Below are 20378 nucleotides of genomic sequence, written 5' to 3'. Positions count from 1 at the left end.
ACAGGGGGGCTTGTTTTATGTTAATGAATCGTGACCCAACGTGATTGACGTTTTTAACGAACGACGCATGCGCCGTACAAGGACATATGCCAGTGTGCATTGCTGCAAAGTACGCCGCAAGGACTTATTGGTTTCGACGTGAACGTAAATTACATCCAGCCCCATTCACGGACGACTTACGCAAACAACGTAAAATTTTCAAAATTCGACGCGGGAACGACGTCCATACTTAACATTGGCTAGGCCAGCTTTTTGGTGGAATAATTTTACGCCTGAAAACGCCTTAGGTAAACGGCGTATATTTACTGCGACGGGCAAGCGTACGTTCGTGAATAGGCGTATCTCGCTGATTTACGCATTCTAGGCGTAAATCAGCGTTCAAGCCCCTAGCGGCCGGTGGAACTAGACAGCTAAGATACGATGGCACAGGCAGTCGTATCTTAGCTACATTTAAGTGTATCTCAATTTGAGAATACACTTAAATGTACGACGGCGCAGATTCAGAGTTACGGCAGCGTAAACCTCTCTGAATCTGGCTATATGAGAGGCTGACAGCTGCTGTGGCTGGACGGTACACCTGGCGCTACTATTGTTTAAGGTAGTATGCGCCCAGTGATGAAAGCTTGTTCATCCCTGGGGGATTACTGTGCTAAACGTTGGTAGCACTAGGTGCATGTTCCAGCCACATCAGCTTCTCATAGACTTTTACAGCCTGCCGGTAGCGGGTCTGGGCGGTCCACCTAAATGCCAGAGCCTCGTGCACTGGGGATAAATGCCTAGTGTGCATGGGGCCTTAAAATATATATCTGACCCTACATCCGCTTTAACACTTTCACCTCCGACATAAATAACCTAAACCATAATATTAAAAAAGACATGACATGGATATAAAACACATTGTATATAGAAACGTTTAATATATTAAAATCAGGCAGTGAGGCGCGTAGGACTCATAAATACACATATATAGACAAGGACTGTGCAACTGGGTCAAGCCCCCACCCAGGGCAATAAACAAAGTCCATTTCATTCAGTTTAATACTGCTTGGCATGAGAGCTCCATAGTCATGCTGAGGATTATTTGTGCGCAGAGCCGTACCGGATAGGCTTTTCTTCTGAGTGACACGCCAGTGTTGTAGGTTAAACAAAACGTGATGTCAAAAGACAGTGCAAAACAGTTTGGTAAACAAAAAGAGGCCTTATGAAAAATACATCAAAGAGCTCAATACTGTCCTTTCCTAATACTTCAACCTTTCCCTACGTCACGGAAACAATGACCTCAATAGAGAATCATTTCCATAACAGCGAGAGGATTTTTCTATATTTTTTTTTTTTAGCACAAATAATCAGCTCACCATACGAATGTAATGCAATTACTCATATATTTTCTGTGCACTCAACACTTGGTCCGTCTCTGGTGCAATACACGTAATGATAAGACAGGTTCCCGGTTCATAAGCTCAGTGAGGCGAGTCTTTCCAAGTATTGACACTTTTGTACCGTTCACCTCCAGGACCTCATCTCCGACACGTAGAAGACCTGAGTAAAGCTTGGCCGTGTCGGGATCACTCATTTCCTGTACATAGATACCTGCACAAGAACAAACATGGGTCACATATTGAGGTACATGAAAAAGACACTGGCAGCTCAGTATTCATGTAGGCATAGGTGTGCGCACAGGGTGTGCCGGGTGTGCCCATGCGCATTAATGTTATCAGTCTGTGTAGCTATAGGAACATGGGAAAGATCTCCCTTTTGCCATAAGAAAAGTGTTTATGCTCTTCTCTTTCACTGTGCCAGCAGGGAGATCAATGTGTCTGGGGTTATATATATGTAGATACATACACATGCATGTGTGTTTGAGCCTAAGGGTGCACACCCTAATGCATTAGGCTGCGCACACCTATGCAAACAGAGAAAAATACAGCGCTAAAGCCCTATACAAGCTGCAACTAAAAAGTGATATACACACCAAAGTACAAGAAGAAAAAACACACCTATGCATGTAGTGTTATCCTATTTTTTTTCTTTAGAGTATTACTAAGTGTGGATGGTTTATAGTTGTTTGAGGTTGTTGTCATCGGAAATAAGGCAAAAACCCTAAACGGAGCATGAACTCCTGGTAAAAACAATATACATACCTTTATGGGTACCATAAAGGTATCTCTAAAGGCTCCTACACTCTATAAGAAAATCAGACATTTTCGTCCAAAGAATTTTCGTATAGTGTGTACACAACTTTCGACAGCCGATTCCGAATTTCCGTTAGAAAATTCCTGAAGGGACAAACTAAAATGTTTCTAGTATGGGAACAGATCGAACAATTTTTGTTGAATGTGTACCGTTTTTATACGATTTTCGTACAAGAAAAATCCAAAAGCAAAGACTGAACATTATCAGAAACGATAAACAAAAAAAAAGCCTTTGTTGTACAAGAATTTTCGTTCATCGGTTCCGATGTGCTGTGAATCAATGAGAAAAAATGGACGATCGTTCACCCGATTTCATTATAGTGTGCCCCATTCACACAAGGTGGACTCCGTTCCTACGGAGTCCGCCTGCTCCCGCCAGCTCAGTGGGAGATCAGTCTGCAGATCTCCGCTGAGCTGACGGATGACAAGCTCCTCTCTGCTCACTGAGCGGGGAGGGGCTTGTCGGGCACCGCTGTCTCCTATGGAGCGATCTGTTGAAAACGGACAGCAGGTCCGTTTTCATCAGATCTTACCCAATCCGATCCGCATGGACGGATGGGGACGTGCCCCCCATACTTCTGTTTTTAGCGGATCGGATAGGGTCGGATGTCAGCGGACATGTCTCCGCTGACATCCGACACTCCATAGGATTTCAAAACTGACAGGCGGACCCGAACGGTCCGTCGTGTGAATGAGGCCTTAATGCTATGTGTCCACTCGTGTCTGCTTCATTCCTAAAAACTGTTGGATTCATGCACCCCCTAACAGTGATGAAGGCACTGAACTCACAGTTGGGACTGGGGCACAACATTCTATGATTGGACAAAGGGAGTGTGACATTCATTTAATAATCCATATTCCCATTGCACATGTTCCTGGGGAGAGCTCTAGAATACTGGGTGCTGTAGCAACCACCAGCTGGATACTGGATCATGAAAGCCACAATTAATATTTGCCAGCACGTCACAGATCTCAAGTCGACGAGTGCATTTTTTTTATTAAAACATGATCACATCACAAGCAAGAGAGTGCAACGTTTCCGATTTACGCAAGACCCCCTTCATCAGGCGAGTGAGGCATCTGCTAAAGAGGTCTTGCATGACTCCGAAACATTGCACTCTCTGGTTTGCGATGTTATCATGTTTTAATAAAAAACATCTGGACTTAAGATCCATAGTGTGCTGGCAAATATATTCATTGTGACCCTTGTCCAGTCACAGAATGCCTTCATTTTTTGAAAAATATACAAACATTTTTCTAAATAAAGGAACTGCAGAGCAAGTGACTGTAATTGCTGTGCTCCAGTCCCGCGGTAGAAGTTCAGCGCTGTCAGGGGGTGCATTAATCTAACAGTTTTCAGGAAAAAGGTAGCATTGACAAGTGGGACAAACTTTTTGGTACCAAGCTAATGCCCCAATATTGTTTTTGCCCTGAGTTCAGCTTTAAATTGTATGTTAGGGCAAAAAAAATACATATAAAGTAAATCTCTGCAGAATATATGCATTTCCCCATGCTTTATCCCTTTTAAAGTAGAGGTTCTCAAACATCGGGTCGCAGACCAGTACCGACGCAAGGCTTGTTAGTAATCGGACCTCCCAGCAGGAGGAGGTGAGCATCAACTGTGGTCTATGTCCTTTCCCAGGTCCCCTGCTCTATCGCCAAAGTCATCCTATCAGCAGGACAGGGTGCAGAAGGAGCTGCAGATCTGGACAGAGGGTGGGAGCCTTTTCATATTACCAGCGGGTAATCATTCTCTTGTTAACATAAGTTGGGCATCTCCCGCCCTCTATCCAGATCTGCAGCACCCTGCCCTGCTGATAGGATGACTTTGGCTGTGGGGTAGGAGACCCAGGAGAGGACACCCTGCCAAAGGTAGAACTGCAGGGAAGGCAGGGATTGAAAGAGAGCAAGGGGGCATGACTGCAAGGGGAACAGTGATGGGGGGGGCTGTGATTGCTAGGGGCACTGTAATATAAAAGGGACTGCACTGTTATCAGTGCAGTCCCCTCTACATTACACTAATGAGCACTGCACACTGTACAGTGCAGTCCCCTTTACATCACAGTGCCCCTTTATAGTGCAGTCCCCTTTACATGGCACTTTAATGTGCACTGCACTGTAAAGGGGCACTGTAATGTGAAGGGGGACTGTGGACACTGATCTAAAGGGGGGGCAGTATTGTAAAGGGGGGCTGAGGGATGACTCCATAACACCCCCCCGGAAAATTGGCTGCCACAAAACCAGTCCCTGGTGCCAAAACGGTTGGGAAACACCTGAACACCTGCCAAAAATAAGATGTTATAAATAAATAAGATGGTATAAATAAGAGATGTAGACAGATGCCTAGAGTCTATAGTGATGTCCAGGGGGCCCCAGCTACAATATTTATGCCCCTGCAGTAAACCAGGAAAATAGCGCAAATAATGAACACTGCAAACCCAACTGTCACTTCACTTTAATTTACTATGCGTCTTTATTTATCATTTTAGTGAGTCCCTGCCTCAGAAGTAGGTCAGGAGTTCCGATCAGGGGAGGTCGATGGCTAAGTGGTGAATCAAGGAAGGATGACAGCCAGGAATTAAAAAAAAAAGGGGGTCAGAAACATCAGCTTCCACATTTCTACCTTGACAGTTCCCCTTTATACTGATGAGAGGACCTCTGGGCTTTTGCTCACCTGAATCCGGCCTTCCATTACCAGCTGAAATCCTGAAGCCAAATGTGCCATTTTCAGGGCGCTGCAGTTCTAAAAGGCGCGTACCATCTGGGTAAACTTCTGCCACTTTCCCTAACGCACGTGCTTTTCCAGGAGATCCGATATCCTCCACACTGAGGGTACGCCTGAGCAAAGAGATAGCACATTAATGATGCATGATCCAGGCATAGTGCTAATCTGCCTTTTGGAACAATAGCTAGTAAGTGTTCTTAGCCTGGTTCTTGTATATGCAGCCACCGCCTCTTCTTAAGCAGGCCATAGACTAGTCAAAAATCCACCGGAAATTCTTGTTGATCGTCAGGTCATTTGGTTTTTGCATCATTAGTGTGTCAGCTGCGACACCCTAATTTTGTGCCGCAATCCAAAGTGCCTGATCCAACTGCTGGATTTTTTTTTTTTTTTAGAAAAACAAAACAAATGATGGCACAATTGCATGCCCAATTTTAGTTTTTTTGATCGACAGACCATTTGGTTTTCGTCTCGTCTATGGCCAACCTATAAGAAATATAGTAGGTAGGAGAGTTTTTGATACAACAAAGACCATTTAATAACACAAAAGACTGGTAGGCAGAATATGTGCCTAAACAATAGTTTAAAGGGGTTGTAAAGGTACATTTTTTCCCCTAAATAGCTTCCTTTACCTTAGTGCAGTCCTCCTTCACTTACCTCATCCTTCCATTTTGCTTTTAAATGTCCTTATTTCTTGTGAAAAATCCTCACTTCCTGTTCTTGTCTGTAACTCCACACAGTAATGCAAGGCTTTCTCCCTGGTGCGGAGAAAGCCTCTTGAGGGGGAAGGAGGCGACCAGGAGTGTCAGCACAGCTCCTTTCTCTATCTGCAAAGTAGAGAGTGTCCTGACTTGCCTGCTCGCCCCCTCCCCCCTCAAGAGGCTTACTCCACACCAGGGAGAAAGCCTTGCATTACTGTGTGGAGTTACAGACAGAAGAACAGGAAGTGAGGATTTCTCAGAAGAAATAAGGACATTTAAAAGCAAAATGGAAGGATGAGGTAAGTGAAGGAGGACTGCACTAAGGTAAAGGAAGCTATTTAGGGATTTTTTTTTTACCTTTACAACCCCTTTAATAATAATCAAAGACAAGGGTCCAATGACCTGGATCCCAAGATTGTATTCGGGTATTAACCCATCTGATCAGTGATTCAGTTTAAAACTTGCAGAGAATGATCTGAAGCAATATCCCTTACTAAAAGTATAAAGCAGGCCTGGACTGGCACCTTAGTGACTCCAGCAATGACCAGAAGGCTGGTGTATCTGACAGTACCCTTGGGCATCTAAGCAAGTAATTCTTAAAGCATAACTAAACCCCAAAACAAATATTCAGTATATTACAGCTAACCAGTCCTTACACATGATGGCTGCATTATTTTTCATGCTAACAACATTTTAACAAGAACAGAAAATACCTGTTGATCTTGCTGGAAATACCGTGTCCTTGTCACTCCTGTGAAATAAATTGGAAGCAAAATCGATTGTGTCTTTCTTGTGTAATCTACTTATCCAATCAGCCCACATGTAATGGAGTTTAAAGGCTAGCATGTGTGATATCCATCCTGTGTGGCAACCATGGTTCCTTCCATAGATACAATGGAGGAGTGAGTGTAGCCACCCAGGACACAAAGGGCCAGATTCAGGTAGATCGGCGCATCTTTGTTCCGGCGTAGCGCATCTCATATGCGCTACGCCGACGTATCCCAGAGAGGCAAGGTGAGTATTCACAAAGCACTCGCTCCCTACGTTGCGCCAGCGTAACGTAAATCATTCGGCGTAAGCCCGCCTAATTCAAAGTAGGTGGGCGTGATTCATTTAAATGAACCGTGACCCCGTGCAAATGATAGTCCGAACGAACGGCGCATGCTCAGAATCACGTCGAACATACTCCCTAAGATACGACGGCTCAATGCCTACGACGTTAACGTAACCTACGCCCAGCCCCATTCACGTACTACTACGTAAACGACGTAAAATACGACGGCTGTTCCGTCGTCCATACCTTTGCATGGGATGCGCCTCCTGTAGGTGGAATAACTTTACGCCGGACGTACGCCTTACGTAAACGGCGTATACTACTGCGACGGGCGCAAGTACGTTCGTGAATCGGCGTATCTCGGTCATTTGCATATTCGACGCGTAAATCAATGGAAGCGCCCCTTGCGGCCAGCGTAAATATGCGCCCAGGCTCTGATGCCGTAGGAAACTTACGTCGGTCGGATGAAGCCAAATTTCAGGCGTATCTTGTATTAAGAATCAGGTGCATAGATACGACGGCGCATCCGTGCACTTACGCGGCGTATCAGTAGATACGTTGGCGTAAGTGCTTTAATAATCCGGGCCAAAGTGTGTTATTGGCAAGATCACAAGGTTAAAAAAATAAAATAAAAATATGAACTGGTTGTAGTGTTTCTACCTGTCCAGGATTCACCTGGACAGTCCAGGTTTTAAATCATGTGTCCGGATTTCAGGCGGACTGAAACCTGGACACATTATTCAGACCGGACTGTGGCTCCCCAAGTAACCAAGATAGTCACACACACATTTTTTGCCGAGCAATGTGATAACACTGCTGCTAAAGTAAGAAAGGGAATCACTGTTCAAGGTAGAAGACAAGTAATGAGCCCTCACAGGATCTGAAGCCACAGGTGCTGGCAATGCATATCACAATGCAAATAAAGGGAAATGTCTGGACAGCCGCACTCCAAAATAAGTTGCTTTTATTGTAAAAACAGGATCACAAAACACATGCCACAGCAAACGGGATACAAGCTGACGCATTTCACACTACAACTTAGTGCTTAATCATATGATTAAGCACAAAGTTATAGCATAAAACGCGTCAGCTTGTATCCCGTTTTCTGTGGCATGTGTTTTGTGATCCTGTTTTTACAATAAAAGCGACATCTTTTGGAGTGCGGCTGTCCAGACTTTTCCCTTCACCGCTGCTAAAGTGTTTGGGTTTGGTTTGGAAAAAAAGGTGGAAACCCTAACTGGTGGGCTGCAAAATATTTGTTTCTTTGTTTTTGAGTTTAGATATGCTTCAAGCCCCTGTACTAGTTAGATACTAGCCAAGTAGTCAAGGTTAGCCACAAATGACTGCTATTAAGCCAGTTATCTGCGAAAATGGTGTTGGGCTTTAGATGTTTTCATTCGGAGTGGGCGACAATCTCATGTCTGTGTCTCCAATGCCTCCAGCAAGCCGCCATTTACAGAAATGAGTGATTGGATTGGTTTGGGTATCTAATTAGATTTTGTTCTCCTTGAGAAGACAGAACAGAACAGGACTGCTCTGCGCTGCTTGCCTATCCCTCCTACATTATTGAAAAATAGTGTGCTCTATTGTAATGAAAGGAAAACATTGCAATTTACATTTCAGTAGTATTATATTATATGACTGTGATGTTTATCTGGGACATGTCATACAGTTCCCAGTATTTATAGCCATACATTGCGCAACATTGTTATTCTCCCCTTTAGTGTCAAGTGTGGCCTTCATACCTTGGAGCGGTGTTCATATCTCCTGTAATGTAGACAGAAGAGCGGTCAGATTTTCCCAGCAGGTTCTGCACAGAGGAGGCTTTCCTTGGGAGGTGAAATGGCGACATCTGGTGGTAAATTAGAAGATCAGCATGTTAGCATTGTACATCCTTGTCCACCCAATACCAACATACAGAGTATTGTTCTATCATTAGCATTATCTGGCATATAAATAGCATTTTAAACAAAAGCAGTTGATCCATACTGTATTATAATAAAATAAAAGTCAGTAATTTCTGATAGCAAGAGAATTGCTATAGGACAAGGGTCTCCAAACTTTCTGAACAAAGGGCCAGTTTACTGTCCTTCAGACTTTAACCACTTAACCCCCGGACCGTATTGCTGGTCAAAGACCAGAGCACTTTTTGCGATTCGGCACTGCGTCGCTTTAACTGACAAGTGCGCGGTCATGCGACGTGGCTCCCAAACAAAAGTGGCGTCCTTTTTTCCCCACAAATAGAGCTTTCTTTTGGTGGTATTTGATCACCTCTGCGGTTTTTAGTTTTTGCGCTATAAACAAAAATAGAGCGACAATTTAGAAAAAAAATAATATTTTTTACTTTTTGCTGTAATAAATATCCCCCAAAAATATATATAAAAAAAAATATTTTTTTTCCTCAGTTGAGGCCGATACATATTCTTCTACACATTTTTCGTAAAAAATAATAAACGCAATAAGCGTTTATTGATTGGTTTGAGCAAAAGTTATAGCGTTTACAAAATAGGGGATAGTTTTATGGCATTTTTCTTAATATTTTTTTTTTTACTAGTAATGGCGGCGATCAGCGATTTTTTTTCGGTACTGCGACATTATGGCAGACACTTCGGACACTTTTGACACATTTTTGGGACCATCGGCATTTTTATAGTGATCAGTGCTATAAAAATGCATTGATTACTATAAGAATGCCACTGGCAGGGAAGGGGTTAACACTAGGGGGCGAGGAAGGGGTTAAGTATGTTCCCTGGGTGTGTTCTTACTGAAGGGGGGTGGACTGACTGGGGAAAATGACTGATCGCGGTTCATACATTGTATGAACAGAGGATCAGCATTTCCCCCCCTGACAGGATCGGGAGCTGTGGCCCGGTTGTCGCTCTGTAACGAGCGATCGCGGGTGCCCAGCCGCGATCGCGTCCACCGGGAACACGCAACGGGATCATGGACGAGCAGGGGGCGCGCTCGCACCTCTATTGGCTGCTGGGAGAGATGATGTAATGCTACGTGATCTCGCCCAGCAGAGCCGACCTGCCGCTTGTATAACTGCGGCGGCTGGTCGGCAAGCAGTTAAGGGAGGCCAGACTGTGGCCAACGTGAGTCGAAAATGGTCTGGCGTCAATGGGAGTAAACAATGCCCCACCATTGGTATTAGTGGGAGGAAAATTGCCCAATTGTTAGTATTGGGGGAAGAAATAGTGCCCCGTTATTGGGAAGAACAATGTGCAATCATTGGTGTTATTGGGAAGAACAGTGATACCTGTTCTTCCACTTACTTTGGAGTCAGTGGAAGCAATAGTGCCTCATCATGACTGTCAGTGGTAGGAATATTGCCCCATTGTTAGTATTGGGGAAGAAATAGTGTCCCATCATTGGTATTATTGGGAAGAACAGTGCCCCATCATTTGGTGTCAGTGGAAGCCATAGTGCCTCATCATGGCTGTCAGTGGTAGGAATAGTGCCCTATTGTTGGTATCGGTGACAGGAATTATACCCCATAGTTAACATCAGTAGGCAGAATAGTGCTTTGCATCAGTGGGAGGAATAGCACCCCAAGGACCTGATAAAGACAAGCAAAGGGCCACATCCGGCACATGGGCCACAGTTTGGAGACCACTGCTATAGACCAGGGCCGGTTTATTGTCCTTCAGACTCTTGGAGGGCCGGACTTTAGCCAGTTGGAGTGAAAATTTTCCTGGCATCATTGTTAGTAAACATCTGGTATTAGGAGGAGGAATAGTGCCCCATTGCTGGTATCATAGGGAGGAAAAGTGCCCTATTAGTTGTGTCAGTGGGAGAAATTGTGCTCCATTGTCGGTGTCAGATGGCAGAATAGTGTCTCGTATCATTGGGAGGGATAGTGCCCCAAGGGCTGGATAAAGGCAAGCGAAGGGCCATTGACACTAGTAAAGAAAACATAAAAAAAAAAAAAACACTGTATGGACAGATGTCAGCTCTAAAAGCTCCCCCCCTCCTCACTGTATATAATATGGTAAAACTTCTTACACTAAGCTGCATGTGACTATTTAGCACAATGAGAATGTGAATGCTGGGAACCTCTACAGGACCAAGCTAAGGGCCTCCAAAGCACAGTGAGCATGTTGTGTACCAGCAAATGTCTAGTCACATTCTAATGACTACTCACATATGCTTAGAGCTAAACTCCAGGCAAACAGCTAAAGAGAAAATACATATATAGGAACCGTTTTACCTGCCAAAGGATTTCCATTTCTGTCCATCCAGTACTGAGATTTACACAGCTTTGGAACGGTTCCATTGCCGCAAATGTGGTGCGACTTGTCATGCAACTTTGAACTGTCAAGTCACATGACAAGTCCCACTGGTGGGAACTAGGCTTAAAGTATCACTTACAGGTCTTGTCCCTCCTATAGCCTGACTCGACAGTGAAAGGAAAAGCAGCACATGGATGAGCTCATCAGTCACTCTGTTCTCTATCAGATGTACAGTGGACAGCAAGGCTAATATCAGGTCCAATTCAGCTACTTGTGCTGCTTGTAATTCACAAGAAATAGTCTGGAAATTCACCTTTCGGGTAGGTGCTTTTACTACTGACGCGTTTTCAATTGAAATCAATGGAAACACATAAAAACGCATGTAAACACCCATCCATGAATTGATTGAAATGGAAAATGCATCTGGAAAAAAAACACAAAGGCGCTTATGGCCTTATAGCGGAGGTACACCCAAATAACATCTATATCAGACCAACTTCTTTATACTTCTAACATGTACGGCTTCTTTCGGAAACGCCGTGACTCGTGACGCGCCTACGCAATACGGGGGGCGGGGCCTTATTCGCCAGGAAGAACTTTTTCTGAAAGGACGTCAATCATCTGGGCGACCTCCCAGAGGACATTCCTCCTCAGCGTAGAAACGCCTACTCCCGTGGGGAGAAGTACCCGGAAGCCAGGTAGCAAATATAGATTATACGGTATGTACAGCGTAAAAAAAATAAAAAATGCGGACTGTACATGTTGGAAGTATAAAGAAGTTGGTGTGATATAGATGTTATTTGGGTGAACTTCCGCTTTAATGATGTATCGGTGAATACAGAGCTGTGATGATTTATGTCTTTTACATCGGCCTGGAATCCAGCTTTAATGCTGTCTGGAAGATGGGAAATGATGAATACCACTATTCCATGCACTTGTTATTGTTACTATGAATATAAAGCGGGATTTATATGGCGCCAACAGTTTGCACTACTCTGTAAAAATTAAATAATGGAGGGGTACAGGGGCAGAGGCGGCTCTAGGCTTTGTGAGGCCTTAGGCAAAACTCGACATGGGGCCCCACTCTCGCCCATGATGGGAAAAATAGTTCAAGGCCATGAGCCTCTTCCCCACAACCCTGGCCAGTGGTTGTGGAGGTCTGCCGGCAGTGGGCTTATCGGAATCTGGAAGCCCCCTTTAACAAGGCGGCCCCCCAGATCCTGCTCTTTAATAACTAAGGGGCGGGGACATCCAGTGATGTCACCTGGTGAACCCGCCCCCTTGTGACGTCATTGACTGAGGGCATGCTGGGTCATTGACGTCACAAGGGCCGGTGTCACCGATATTCACTGGTTGTTAGGAATGCTGGCGGCCCGCTCCTAAATCAGGGCTCTTAACCCTGCCTGAGCACAGCAGCGTTAAGGTGCCCTGTCCCTCAAAACTGGGGTAATGCATTGGGTAAGTTAGGCGACCGCCTAATTTGCCTAATTAAAGAGCCGCCTCTGTACAGGGGAGTCTAATGCAATTCAATACAAGAGAAATCAGAGGACCCTGCTCATTAAGAGCTTCCAATCTAAAAATATCCTGTTAGTAAAAATCTGTGCTTTGCCGGTATCTGATATTGGCATGCTGTGCTGTTTTTTTTTTTCCAAAACCCCCCAATAAGTTGTCTTGGATAGTAGTCATTAGTCATAGTCATTGGTTGTCGGAGGGAGTAATTTTGCATCCACCCTCCATCATCATGACTGGCACAAGGAGGAAAGTGTTTATTGGTTCATGGAAGCACAGCTGGCACAAGGGCTGGGCACTGTTGGTATCATGTGAGGTGGCGAGGGGCACCACAAGGGAGAGGGAATTTGTGTTGGGAGGGGGAATTCGGGGGCTGTAGGGGATAAGAATTGTTCTAGGAGAGGAAATTTGGGGAGGTGTGATAGCTGTAGTGATTTCAGGGGATTTGTGTTGGGAGTGGGGACAGGGAAAGAAGATTTGTGCTAGGAGGGGGAATTTTTGTGGGTTTGTGCTAGAAAAGGTAAAATGGTAGGGGGGAGGGGATTTTTGCTAGGAGAGGAAATTTGGGATTGTGCTAGGATGGGGGATTGGGGAGAAATTGTATTGGGAGGGGTATTTGGAGTAGGGGGGAGAGGATTTTTTGCGAAGAAAGGACTTGATGGGTAGAGGATTTGTACTGGGGGGTGGATTTATACTGGGGGCATATGGGGGAATGTGGGAAATTTTGTTGACACATAACGCTCATACATCTGGGGGGGGGGTCACAATTTGGCATGTTCACACTGGACTCTAGATGACCTTGTCCTTGCACTGCATGGAAGAAACATATTTTTTCCCCCTCATCCAAATCTGCTCAGCTATGATAAGCTGAGGAGGAAAAGTCACCAAATATTAGCCTACGTTTACATTTGTGCGGGTTAGGAATGCTCACAAAATCGCGCGCGTTCCCGACCGACAGGCAAAACATGATGCTTTATATCAGAGGTGCAGGGGTACCATTGAGGGCCCGTTCACACCAGAATGTGGTGATGGAAACCTGCATATACAGAAGTACCATGTGATTCGGTTGCAGTGCGTTTTTGTTAAAGTAGTGCATGCATTCAAAAGAATGAGCTGAAAACGCACTGCACTCAAATCACACAGGAACACAAGCGCATACCTCAGCGATTCCCGGTCCGGCCCTTATTCCTAATGGTGTTCCCACGCCCGCGTTTTTACACACATGAAACCGTATGGGGCCGTAGCACCATGCCATTCTGTGCAGCACAATTTGAAAAAGGGGACTTTTTTTTTTTATTAACACGTGTTTCTGCAGGTAGGGCAGTCCATTGAAATGAATGAGCTGCACTGATGTTAACAGAGCCTAATGCCGCGTACACACGATCGGAAATTCCGACAAGAAAACTCCAATGTGAGCTTTTGGTCGAAAATTCCATGTGATGTGTATGCTCCATCAGACTTTTGCTGTCGGAATTTCCGCCAACAAAAGATTGCGAGCTGGTTCTCTATTTTTCCGACGGAAAAGGTTCCCATGGGAAAATACGCTTGTCTGTATGCAATTCCGACGTGCAAAAAAAAACACTCATGCTCAGAATCAAGCAGACGAGCCGAACTGCCTATTGAACTTCATTGATCTCGGCTCATCGTACGTCTTGTACGTCACCGCGTTCTTGACGGTCGGAATTTCCGACAAGATTTGTGTGACCGTGTGTACGCAACACAAGTTTGAGCCAACATTCGTCAGGAAAAATCCACGTTTTCCTTTTCAGAATTTCCGATCGTGTGTACGTGGCATTAGAGTGTTTTGTTTTTTCCTAATGGACAATTTCAACACACATTTTACTGCACGTTACTGCAACACATTGCACTTTGCGTGGTGCATTGCCACGCAATAGGAATGGCACCCCAATGTACAAGTATTATAGGTGCCAACAATCGCTAGGATAAAAAAAGAGCCAGGTTTTGGTCTGCTGCTGTGCCCGCGATAACACAACCCAATGGACCACAAGGTTGAAGGGGCCCTTTGAGTGAAGTAAGCTGAAGCAGCAGATAATTACCTGCTAGAAACGCACAAAACTAGGTAGGAAGTATATATAATCTAATGCATTGTAGAGGCAATTAAACTTGTTCTTGTGCTGTCAGGGCTCTTCCTCTGATGAAATAAAGCCCTGCAGGCTTTGTTATATTTCCCTATTCCCTGAGCCGGCACCTACTGCACAGAGCATTACTAGACTGCCAGGCTGATGCCCACAGGGCTCTTCTGCTGCGCCGAGTCCCTAGGGAATGTCAGGGGTGATATAGATGGCGCTCTCAGCAGAATGATAATTACTAGAAGATTCCGAGAAATGTGCTGTAATTGGCATATGTAATGAGTTCAATTTCCTGCTAAGCACCCAGTCATTTACAGATTGCTGAACTTGACTGCTAGTGCCACCTGGTAAAGCCTATGTGTTGTAAATACTGAAAAGCTTAAAAGATGTATGTGTACAGACATTGGAAAACACACCGCTGTTACAAATATATAATATACCACAGAAGTTCAAGAAGAACTCCCAAATCTTACAGAATACATTGCAGGCAGGTCACAATATACAGTAATAATATAACTTATACCAAAAGTATTGGGATGCCATATCTTCACACGCACATGAACTTTGATGGCAACCAAGTCTTAGTTCATAGGGTTCAATATTGAGTTTGCCCACCCCCTGCAGCTTCAACTTTTCTGGGAAGGCTGTCCACATGATTTAGGAGTGTGTCTATGGGAATGTTTGACCATTCTTCCAGAAGTGCATTTGTGAGGTCAGGCACTGATGTTGGAGGAAAAGACCTGGCTCGCAGTCTCTGCTTTAATTCATCCCAAAGGTGTTCTATCGGGTTGAGGTCAGGACTCTCTGCAGGCCAGTCAAGTTCCTCCACCCCAAACTCGCTCATCCATGTCTTTATGGACCTCGTTTTTACTGGTGCGCAGTCATGTTGGAACAGGAAGTGGCCCATCCCTAAACTGTTCCCACAAAGTTGGGAGCATGAAAATGTCCAAAATGTCTTGGGTATGCTGATACCTTAAGAGTTCCCATGACTGGAACTAAGGTGCCAAGCCCAACCCCTGAAGAACAACCCCACACTATAACCCCCCTCCACCAAATGATTTTGACCAGTGCATAAAGCAAGGTCCATAAAGACATGGATGAGCGAGTTTGGGGTGGAGGAGTTCTGACCTCAACCCAATAGAACACCTTTGGGATGAATTAGAACGAAGACTGTGAGCCAGGCCTTCGACAACATCAGTGCCTGACCTCACAAATGTGCTTCTGGAAGAATGGCTAAACATTCCCATAGACACACTCCTAAACCTTGTGGACAGCCTTCCCAGAAGAGTTGAAGCTGTTATAGCAGCAAAGGTTGGGCCAACTCAATATTGAACCCTATGGACGAAGGCCTCATACACACTATTAGATTGTAGATGTTTGTCTTCAAATTTACCAAAACCATGTAGTGCAAGGGCCTGCCTGATTGCATACAAATTGAAACTCTAATGCCGCGTACACACGATCGGACATTCCGACAACAAAACCGTAGATTTTTTTTTTCTGACGGAATGTTCGCTCAAACTTGTCTTGCATACACACAGTCACACAAATGTTGTTGGAAATTCCGAACGTCAAGAATGCGGTCACATACAACACTACGACGAGCAGAGAAAAATGATGTTCAATGATTCCAAGCATGCGTCTAATTGATTCCGAGCTTGCGTAGGATTTTTGTGCGTCGGAATTGTCTACAGACGATCGGAATTTCCGACAAAAACTTTTGTTGTCGGAAAAATTGAGAACCAGCTCTCAAACATTTGTTGTCGCAAATTCCGACAGCAAATGTCCGATGGAGCGTACACACGGTCGGATTTTCCAACGACAAGCTCACATCGAACATTTGTTGTCGGAAATTCCGACCGTGTGTACGCGGCATTAAGGTTTGACCTCATATTATATGGTTTTGGTAAATCTGAAGGCAAAAATATGCAGAAAATCTAATCGTGTGTATGGAGTCTAAGACTGGGATGCCATTAAAGTTCATGTACGTGTAAAGGCAGGCCTAATACTTTTGGTAAATATAGTGCATGTACCAGTGCATGGAAAATATATACCATTAAAAAAAGATTTCTTGAGCTGTAGTCAAGTACATGTGCCTAGGGTCACTCCAAAGCTGGCCATAAATGGATCAAAAATCAGCCAGTGGACCAATGAATCTCGATCGATGTGTGGCCATCTCTGTTGAACACACATCATTCATTAGATCAACTTCTATCAAATGGACACGCTGGAAAGCTGCTGAACTGTGTACAATGTCCCAGCGGGCCTGCTGGCTAACCGGAAAAAAAAGGTCCATCTATGGCCATGTTAAGAGGTCTGAGAGGAGCATCTTGGGTGATTTATTTCACCTTCATCTGTTAAAGGCTGGAAGAGGAATTTCCCCAGTCTTTTCTACCGCAGAGATCACTTACTGGCTAAGCAGGGGCTTTTCTATATGAAATGTATGTACCGTATTTATTGGGGTATAGCGCGCTCCCGCGTATAGCGCGCACCCCTAAAGTTGCCCCTAATTCCTGTGGAAAAAAAGATTTTTGTACTTACAGTTTGGTCGGGTCCGGTGTCCGTCTGCGGCTTCGGGTGTCCTCTTCGTCGGGTCCGGCGTCCTTCTCGCTCGTTTCCCGCGCCGAGTTTGAATACTGTGCCGGCATATACCGAGCGCAGTACACTCGGACAGGCTCGGCTACTGTCGCGCTCACGTCTTGTACGTCCAGGACGTCAGCACGAGAGGAGCCGAGACTGCCCGACAATACACGAGTGTACTGCGCTCGGTATATGTCGGCACAGTATTCAAACTCGGGGCGGGAAAGCGGGTATCGGCGTATACCGCGCACCCACGATTTTGCCCTGATTTTCAGGGCAAAAAAGTGCACGGTATACGCCGATAAATACGGTACATGGTGAATTCATACAATGTTAGGTCTGAGAGAGCCTCAGATAATGCCTGAACCATGATGGCATCTACCTTCTGGGTGAGAAATACACATTGTTTGGGTAGCAAGATTTACTTGATCTTTTTTATATGTATTATATTTATTTTCTTTTATAATTCTTTTTATTGAAAAATATGTCATAACAGAATAGCCCGACAATAAGAAAGGCATAGAAGAAGATTCTGTACATGGTAGTGGTACAATGTTTGATTACAGGTTAACATACCAGAAATCTTTTATATATATATATAAAAAAATTCCAGTACTGTTTATTCAACAAATACCAAAGGCAAGCAATTCCAATTAGGGGCATTCATATGAAACAAATCCAGCTTCAGAATTAAGCAAGGGAGAGAAAGAACGAGGAATAGTAAAAGGAGAAGACATTGGAGAAAATAGAACACAAAGAAGGGGAAAAAGGTCAAAAACAGGGAGAAGGAAAGGGGGTAAGGGAATCACAGGGGGCACACCTTCTTATTTACATTAATTGCATAAGGCAAGCCATAGATTATGCCACTGTATTACCTTCCATCATGGATGGAAGGAAAGAAAATTGCCTGACTTCCCCCATCAACACAGTCCGTGTTGATGGGGGAATCCCTACGGCAGCGCTATTGAATTCTTCCAATGGGGAGCCTTCCCTGCCAGCAGAACACACTGATGTGTTGCCGGCTATATCCAGCGGCACTAACCATTTGGGAAAAACCCAACAGGCTAGTTGTATACAAGATAAAATTGCTTGTGTACAACCAGGGTGCCTATACATGGATTGAAATTCACATACTAGTACATTATCAAAGACTTACAGCGCCTTGAAAAAAATATTCATACCCCTTGAAATTTTCCACATTTTGTCAGGTTACAACCAAAAACGTAAATGTATTTTATTGGGATTTTACGTTATAGACCAACACAAAGTGGCACATAATTGTGAAGTGGAAGGAAAAAAATAAAATAAATTTTAATCATGTTTTACAAATAAATATCTGAAAAGTGTGGCGTGCATTTGTATTCAGCCCCCCCGAGCCAATACTTTGTAGAACCGCCTTTCGCTGTGATTACAGCTGCAAGTCTTTTTGGGTATGTCTCTACCAGCTATGTACATCTAGAGAGTGAAATATTTCCCCTTTGCTGTTCACAAATGCTCTCCATCCAATGTGGCAGAGCTTGAGCTATTTTGCAATTTTGAAGCCTTGCCAAAGATTGTCAATTGGATTTTTTTCTTGTATATGAACACAATCTGTAATCTACTTTATTATAATCTTTATTACATACAGTATAATAGCTCGCATGGACTCTGGCCCCTGAAGAAGGGACGGAACCTCGAAACGCGTAGGGCCTGAACCCATCCCTGCGAATGTACAAACCACCCATTGATGAACCTTGCTTTTAAACTATTGTGTTGTTCTTTATATATATATTTTTTCTCCTTTTTTTGTAATTTCCTCATATAATAAATTTTATAATACCCTATACTCTCTTCATTATTGTTGCCGTTAAAGCCCCATCCTGGGGGAACTTCTCCTTTTTCTCACTTAAACCAGGGGTGTTGTCAACTTTTTAGGGTCTTCCTTATAAAATACTCTCCCGTCAATTGGATTTAGGTCTGGACTTTGACTGGACCATTCTAACCCATGAATATGCTTTGACCTAAACCATTCCATTGTAGCTCTGGCTGTATGTTTAGGGTTGTTGTCCTGCTGGAAGGTGAACCTCCGCTCCAGTCTCAAGTCTTTTGCAGACTCTAAGATTGCCCTGTATTTGGCTCCATTCATCTTCCCATCAACTCTGACCAGCTTCCATGTCCCTGCTGAAGAAAAGCATCCCCACAACATGATGCTGCTGCCACCACCATGTTTCACGGTGGGGATGGTGTGTTCAGGGTGATGTGCAGTGTTAGTTTTCCACTTTGTTTTTAGGCCAAAATATTAAATTTTGGTCTCATCTGACCAAAGCACCTTCTTCCGCATATTTTCTGTGTCCCCCACATGGCATCTCGCAAACTGCAAATGTAACTTCTTTTGGCTTTCTTTCAACAATGGCTTTCTTCTTGCCACTCTTTCATAAAGGCCAGATTTGTGGAGAGCACGACTAATAGTTGTCCTGGGGACAGATTCTCTCACCTGAGATGTGGATCTCTGCAGCTCCTCCAGAGTTACCATGGGCCTCTTGGCTGCTTCTCCTATTAATGCTCTCCTTGCACAGCCTGTCAGTTTAGGTGGACAGCCATGTCTTGGTAGGTTTGAAGTTGTGCCGTACGCTTTCCATTTTCGGATGATGGATTGAACCGTGGCTCTGTGAGATGTTCAACGATTGGGATATTTTTTTATAACCTAACCCTGCTTTATACTTCTCCACAACTTTATCCCTCACCTGTCTGGTGTGTTCCTTGGCCTTCAAGATGCTGTTTGTTCACTAAGGTTCTCTAACAAATCTTTGCAGAACAGCTGTATATTCATACTGAGATGAAATTTTACACAGGTGCACTCTATCTACTAATTAGGTGACTTTTGAAGAAAATTGGCTCCACTGAATCTTAATTAGGGGTATCAGAGTAAGAGCTGGTTCACACAGGGGCGGCACGACTTCGGGGGCGACTCGGCCAGGCGACATGAAGACAACATCTAAGGCGACTTGCAAAATTACTTCTGTATAGAAGTTAATGCAGGTCGCCCTGAGTCGCCCCCGAAGTAGTACAAGAACCTTTTTCTATGTCGGAGCGACTTGCGTCGCTCCTATTAGAACGGTTCTATTCACTAGAATGGGACGCGACTTGTCAGGCGGCTGCGTCGCCTGACGAGTCGCCCCAGTGTGAACCGGGTCTAAAGGGGGCTGAATACAAATGCGCGCCACACTTTTCACATATTTATTTGATTTTTTATTTATTTTTTGAAAACCATAATTTTCCTTCACAATTATGAGCCACTTTGTGTTGGTGCATCACATAA

General features: G+C 44.4%; 1 protein-coding gene across 2 annotated transcripts in view; it reads right to left on the bottom strand.

Moving 5' to 3' along the window:
• Positions 1-888: 888 nt before the first annotated feature.
• Positions 889-20378, bottom strand: part of KIAA1614 (KIAA1614 ortholog) — an 80660-nt gene continuing 61170 nt past the window's right edge. For both annotated transcript variants that reach the window (XM_040360241.1, XM_040360242.1), the window contains exons 8-10: positions 8415-8521; positions 4867-5030; positions 889-1590 (exon numbers count right to left, since the gene is read on the bottom strand). In XM_040360241.1, the coding sequence (XP_040216175.1) occupies positions 1397-1590; positions 4867-5030; positions 8415-8521 (465 nt within the window). In that variant the 3' untranslated portion in view covers positions 889-1396. The remainder of the gene's footprint in view (positions 1591-4866; positions 5031-8414; positions 8522-20378) is intronic.

The sequence above is a fragment of the Rana temporaria genome, chromosome 7, assembly GCF_905171775.1.
Source record: "Rana temporaria chromosome 7, aRanTem1.1, whole genome shotgun sequence".
Lineage (NCBI taxonomy): Eukaryota > Metazoa > Chordata > Amphibia > Anura > Ranidae > Rana > Rana temporaria.
This window is presented reverse-complemented; position numbering and strand designations above follow the sequence as displayed.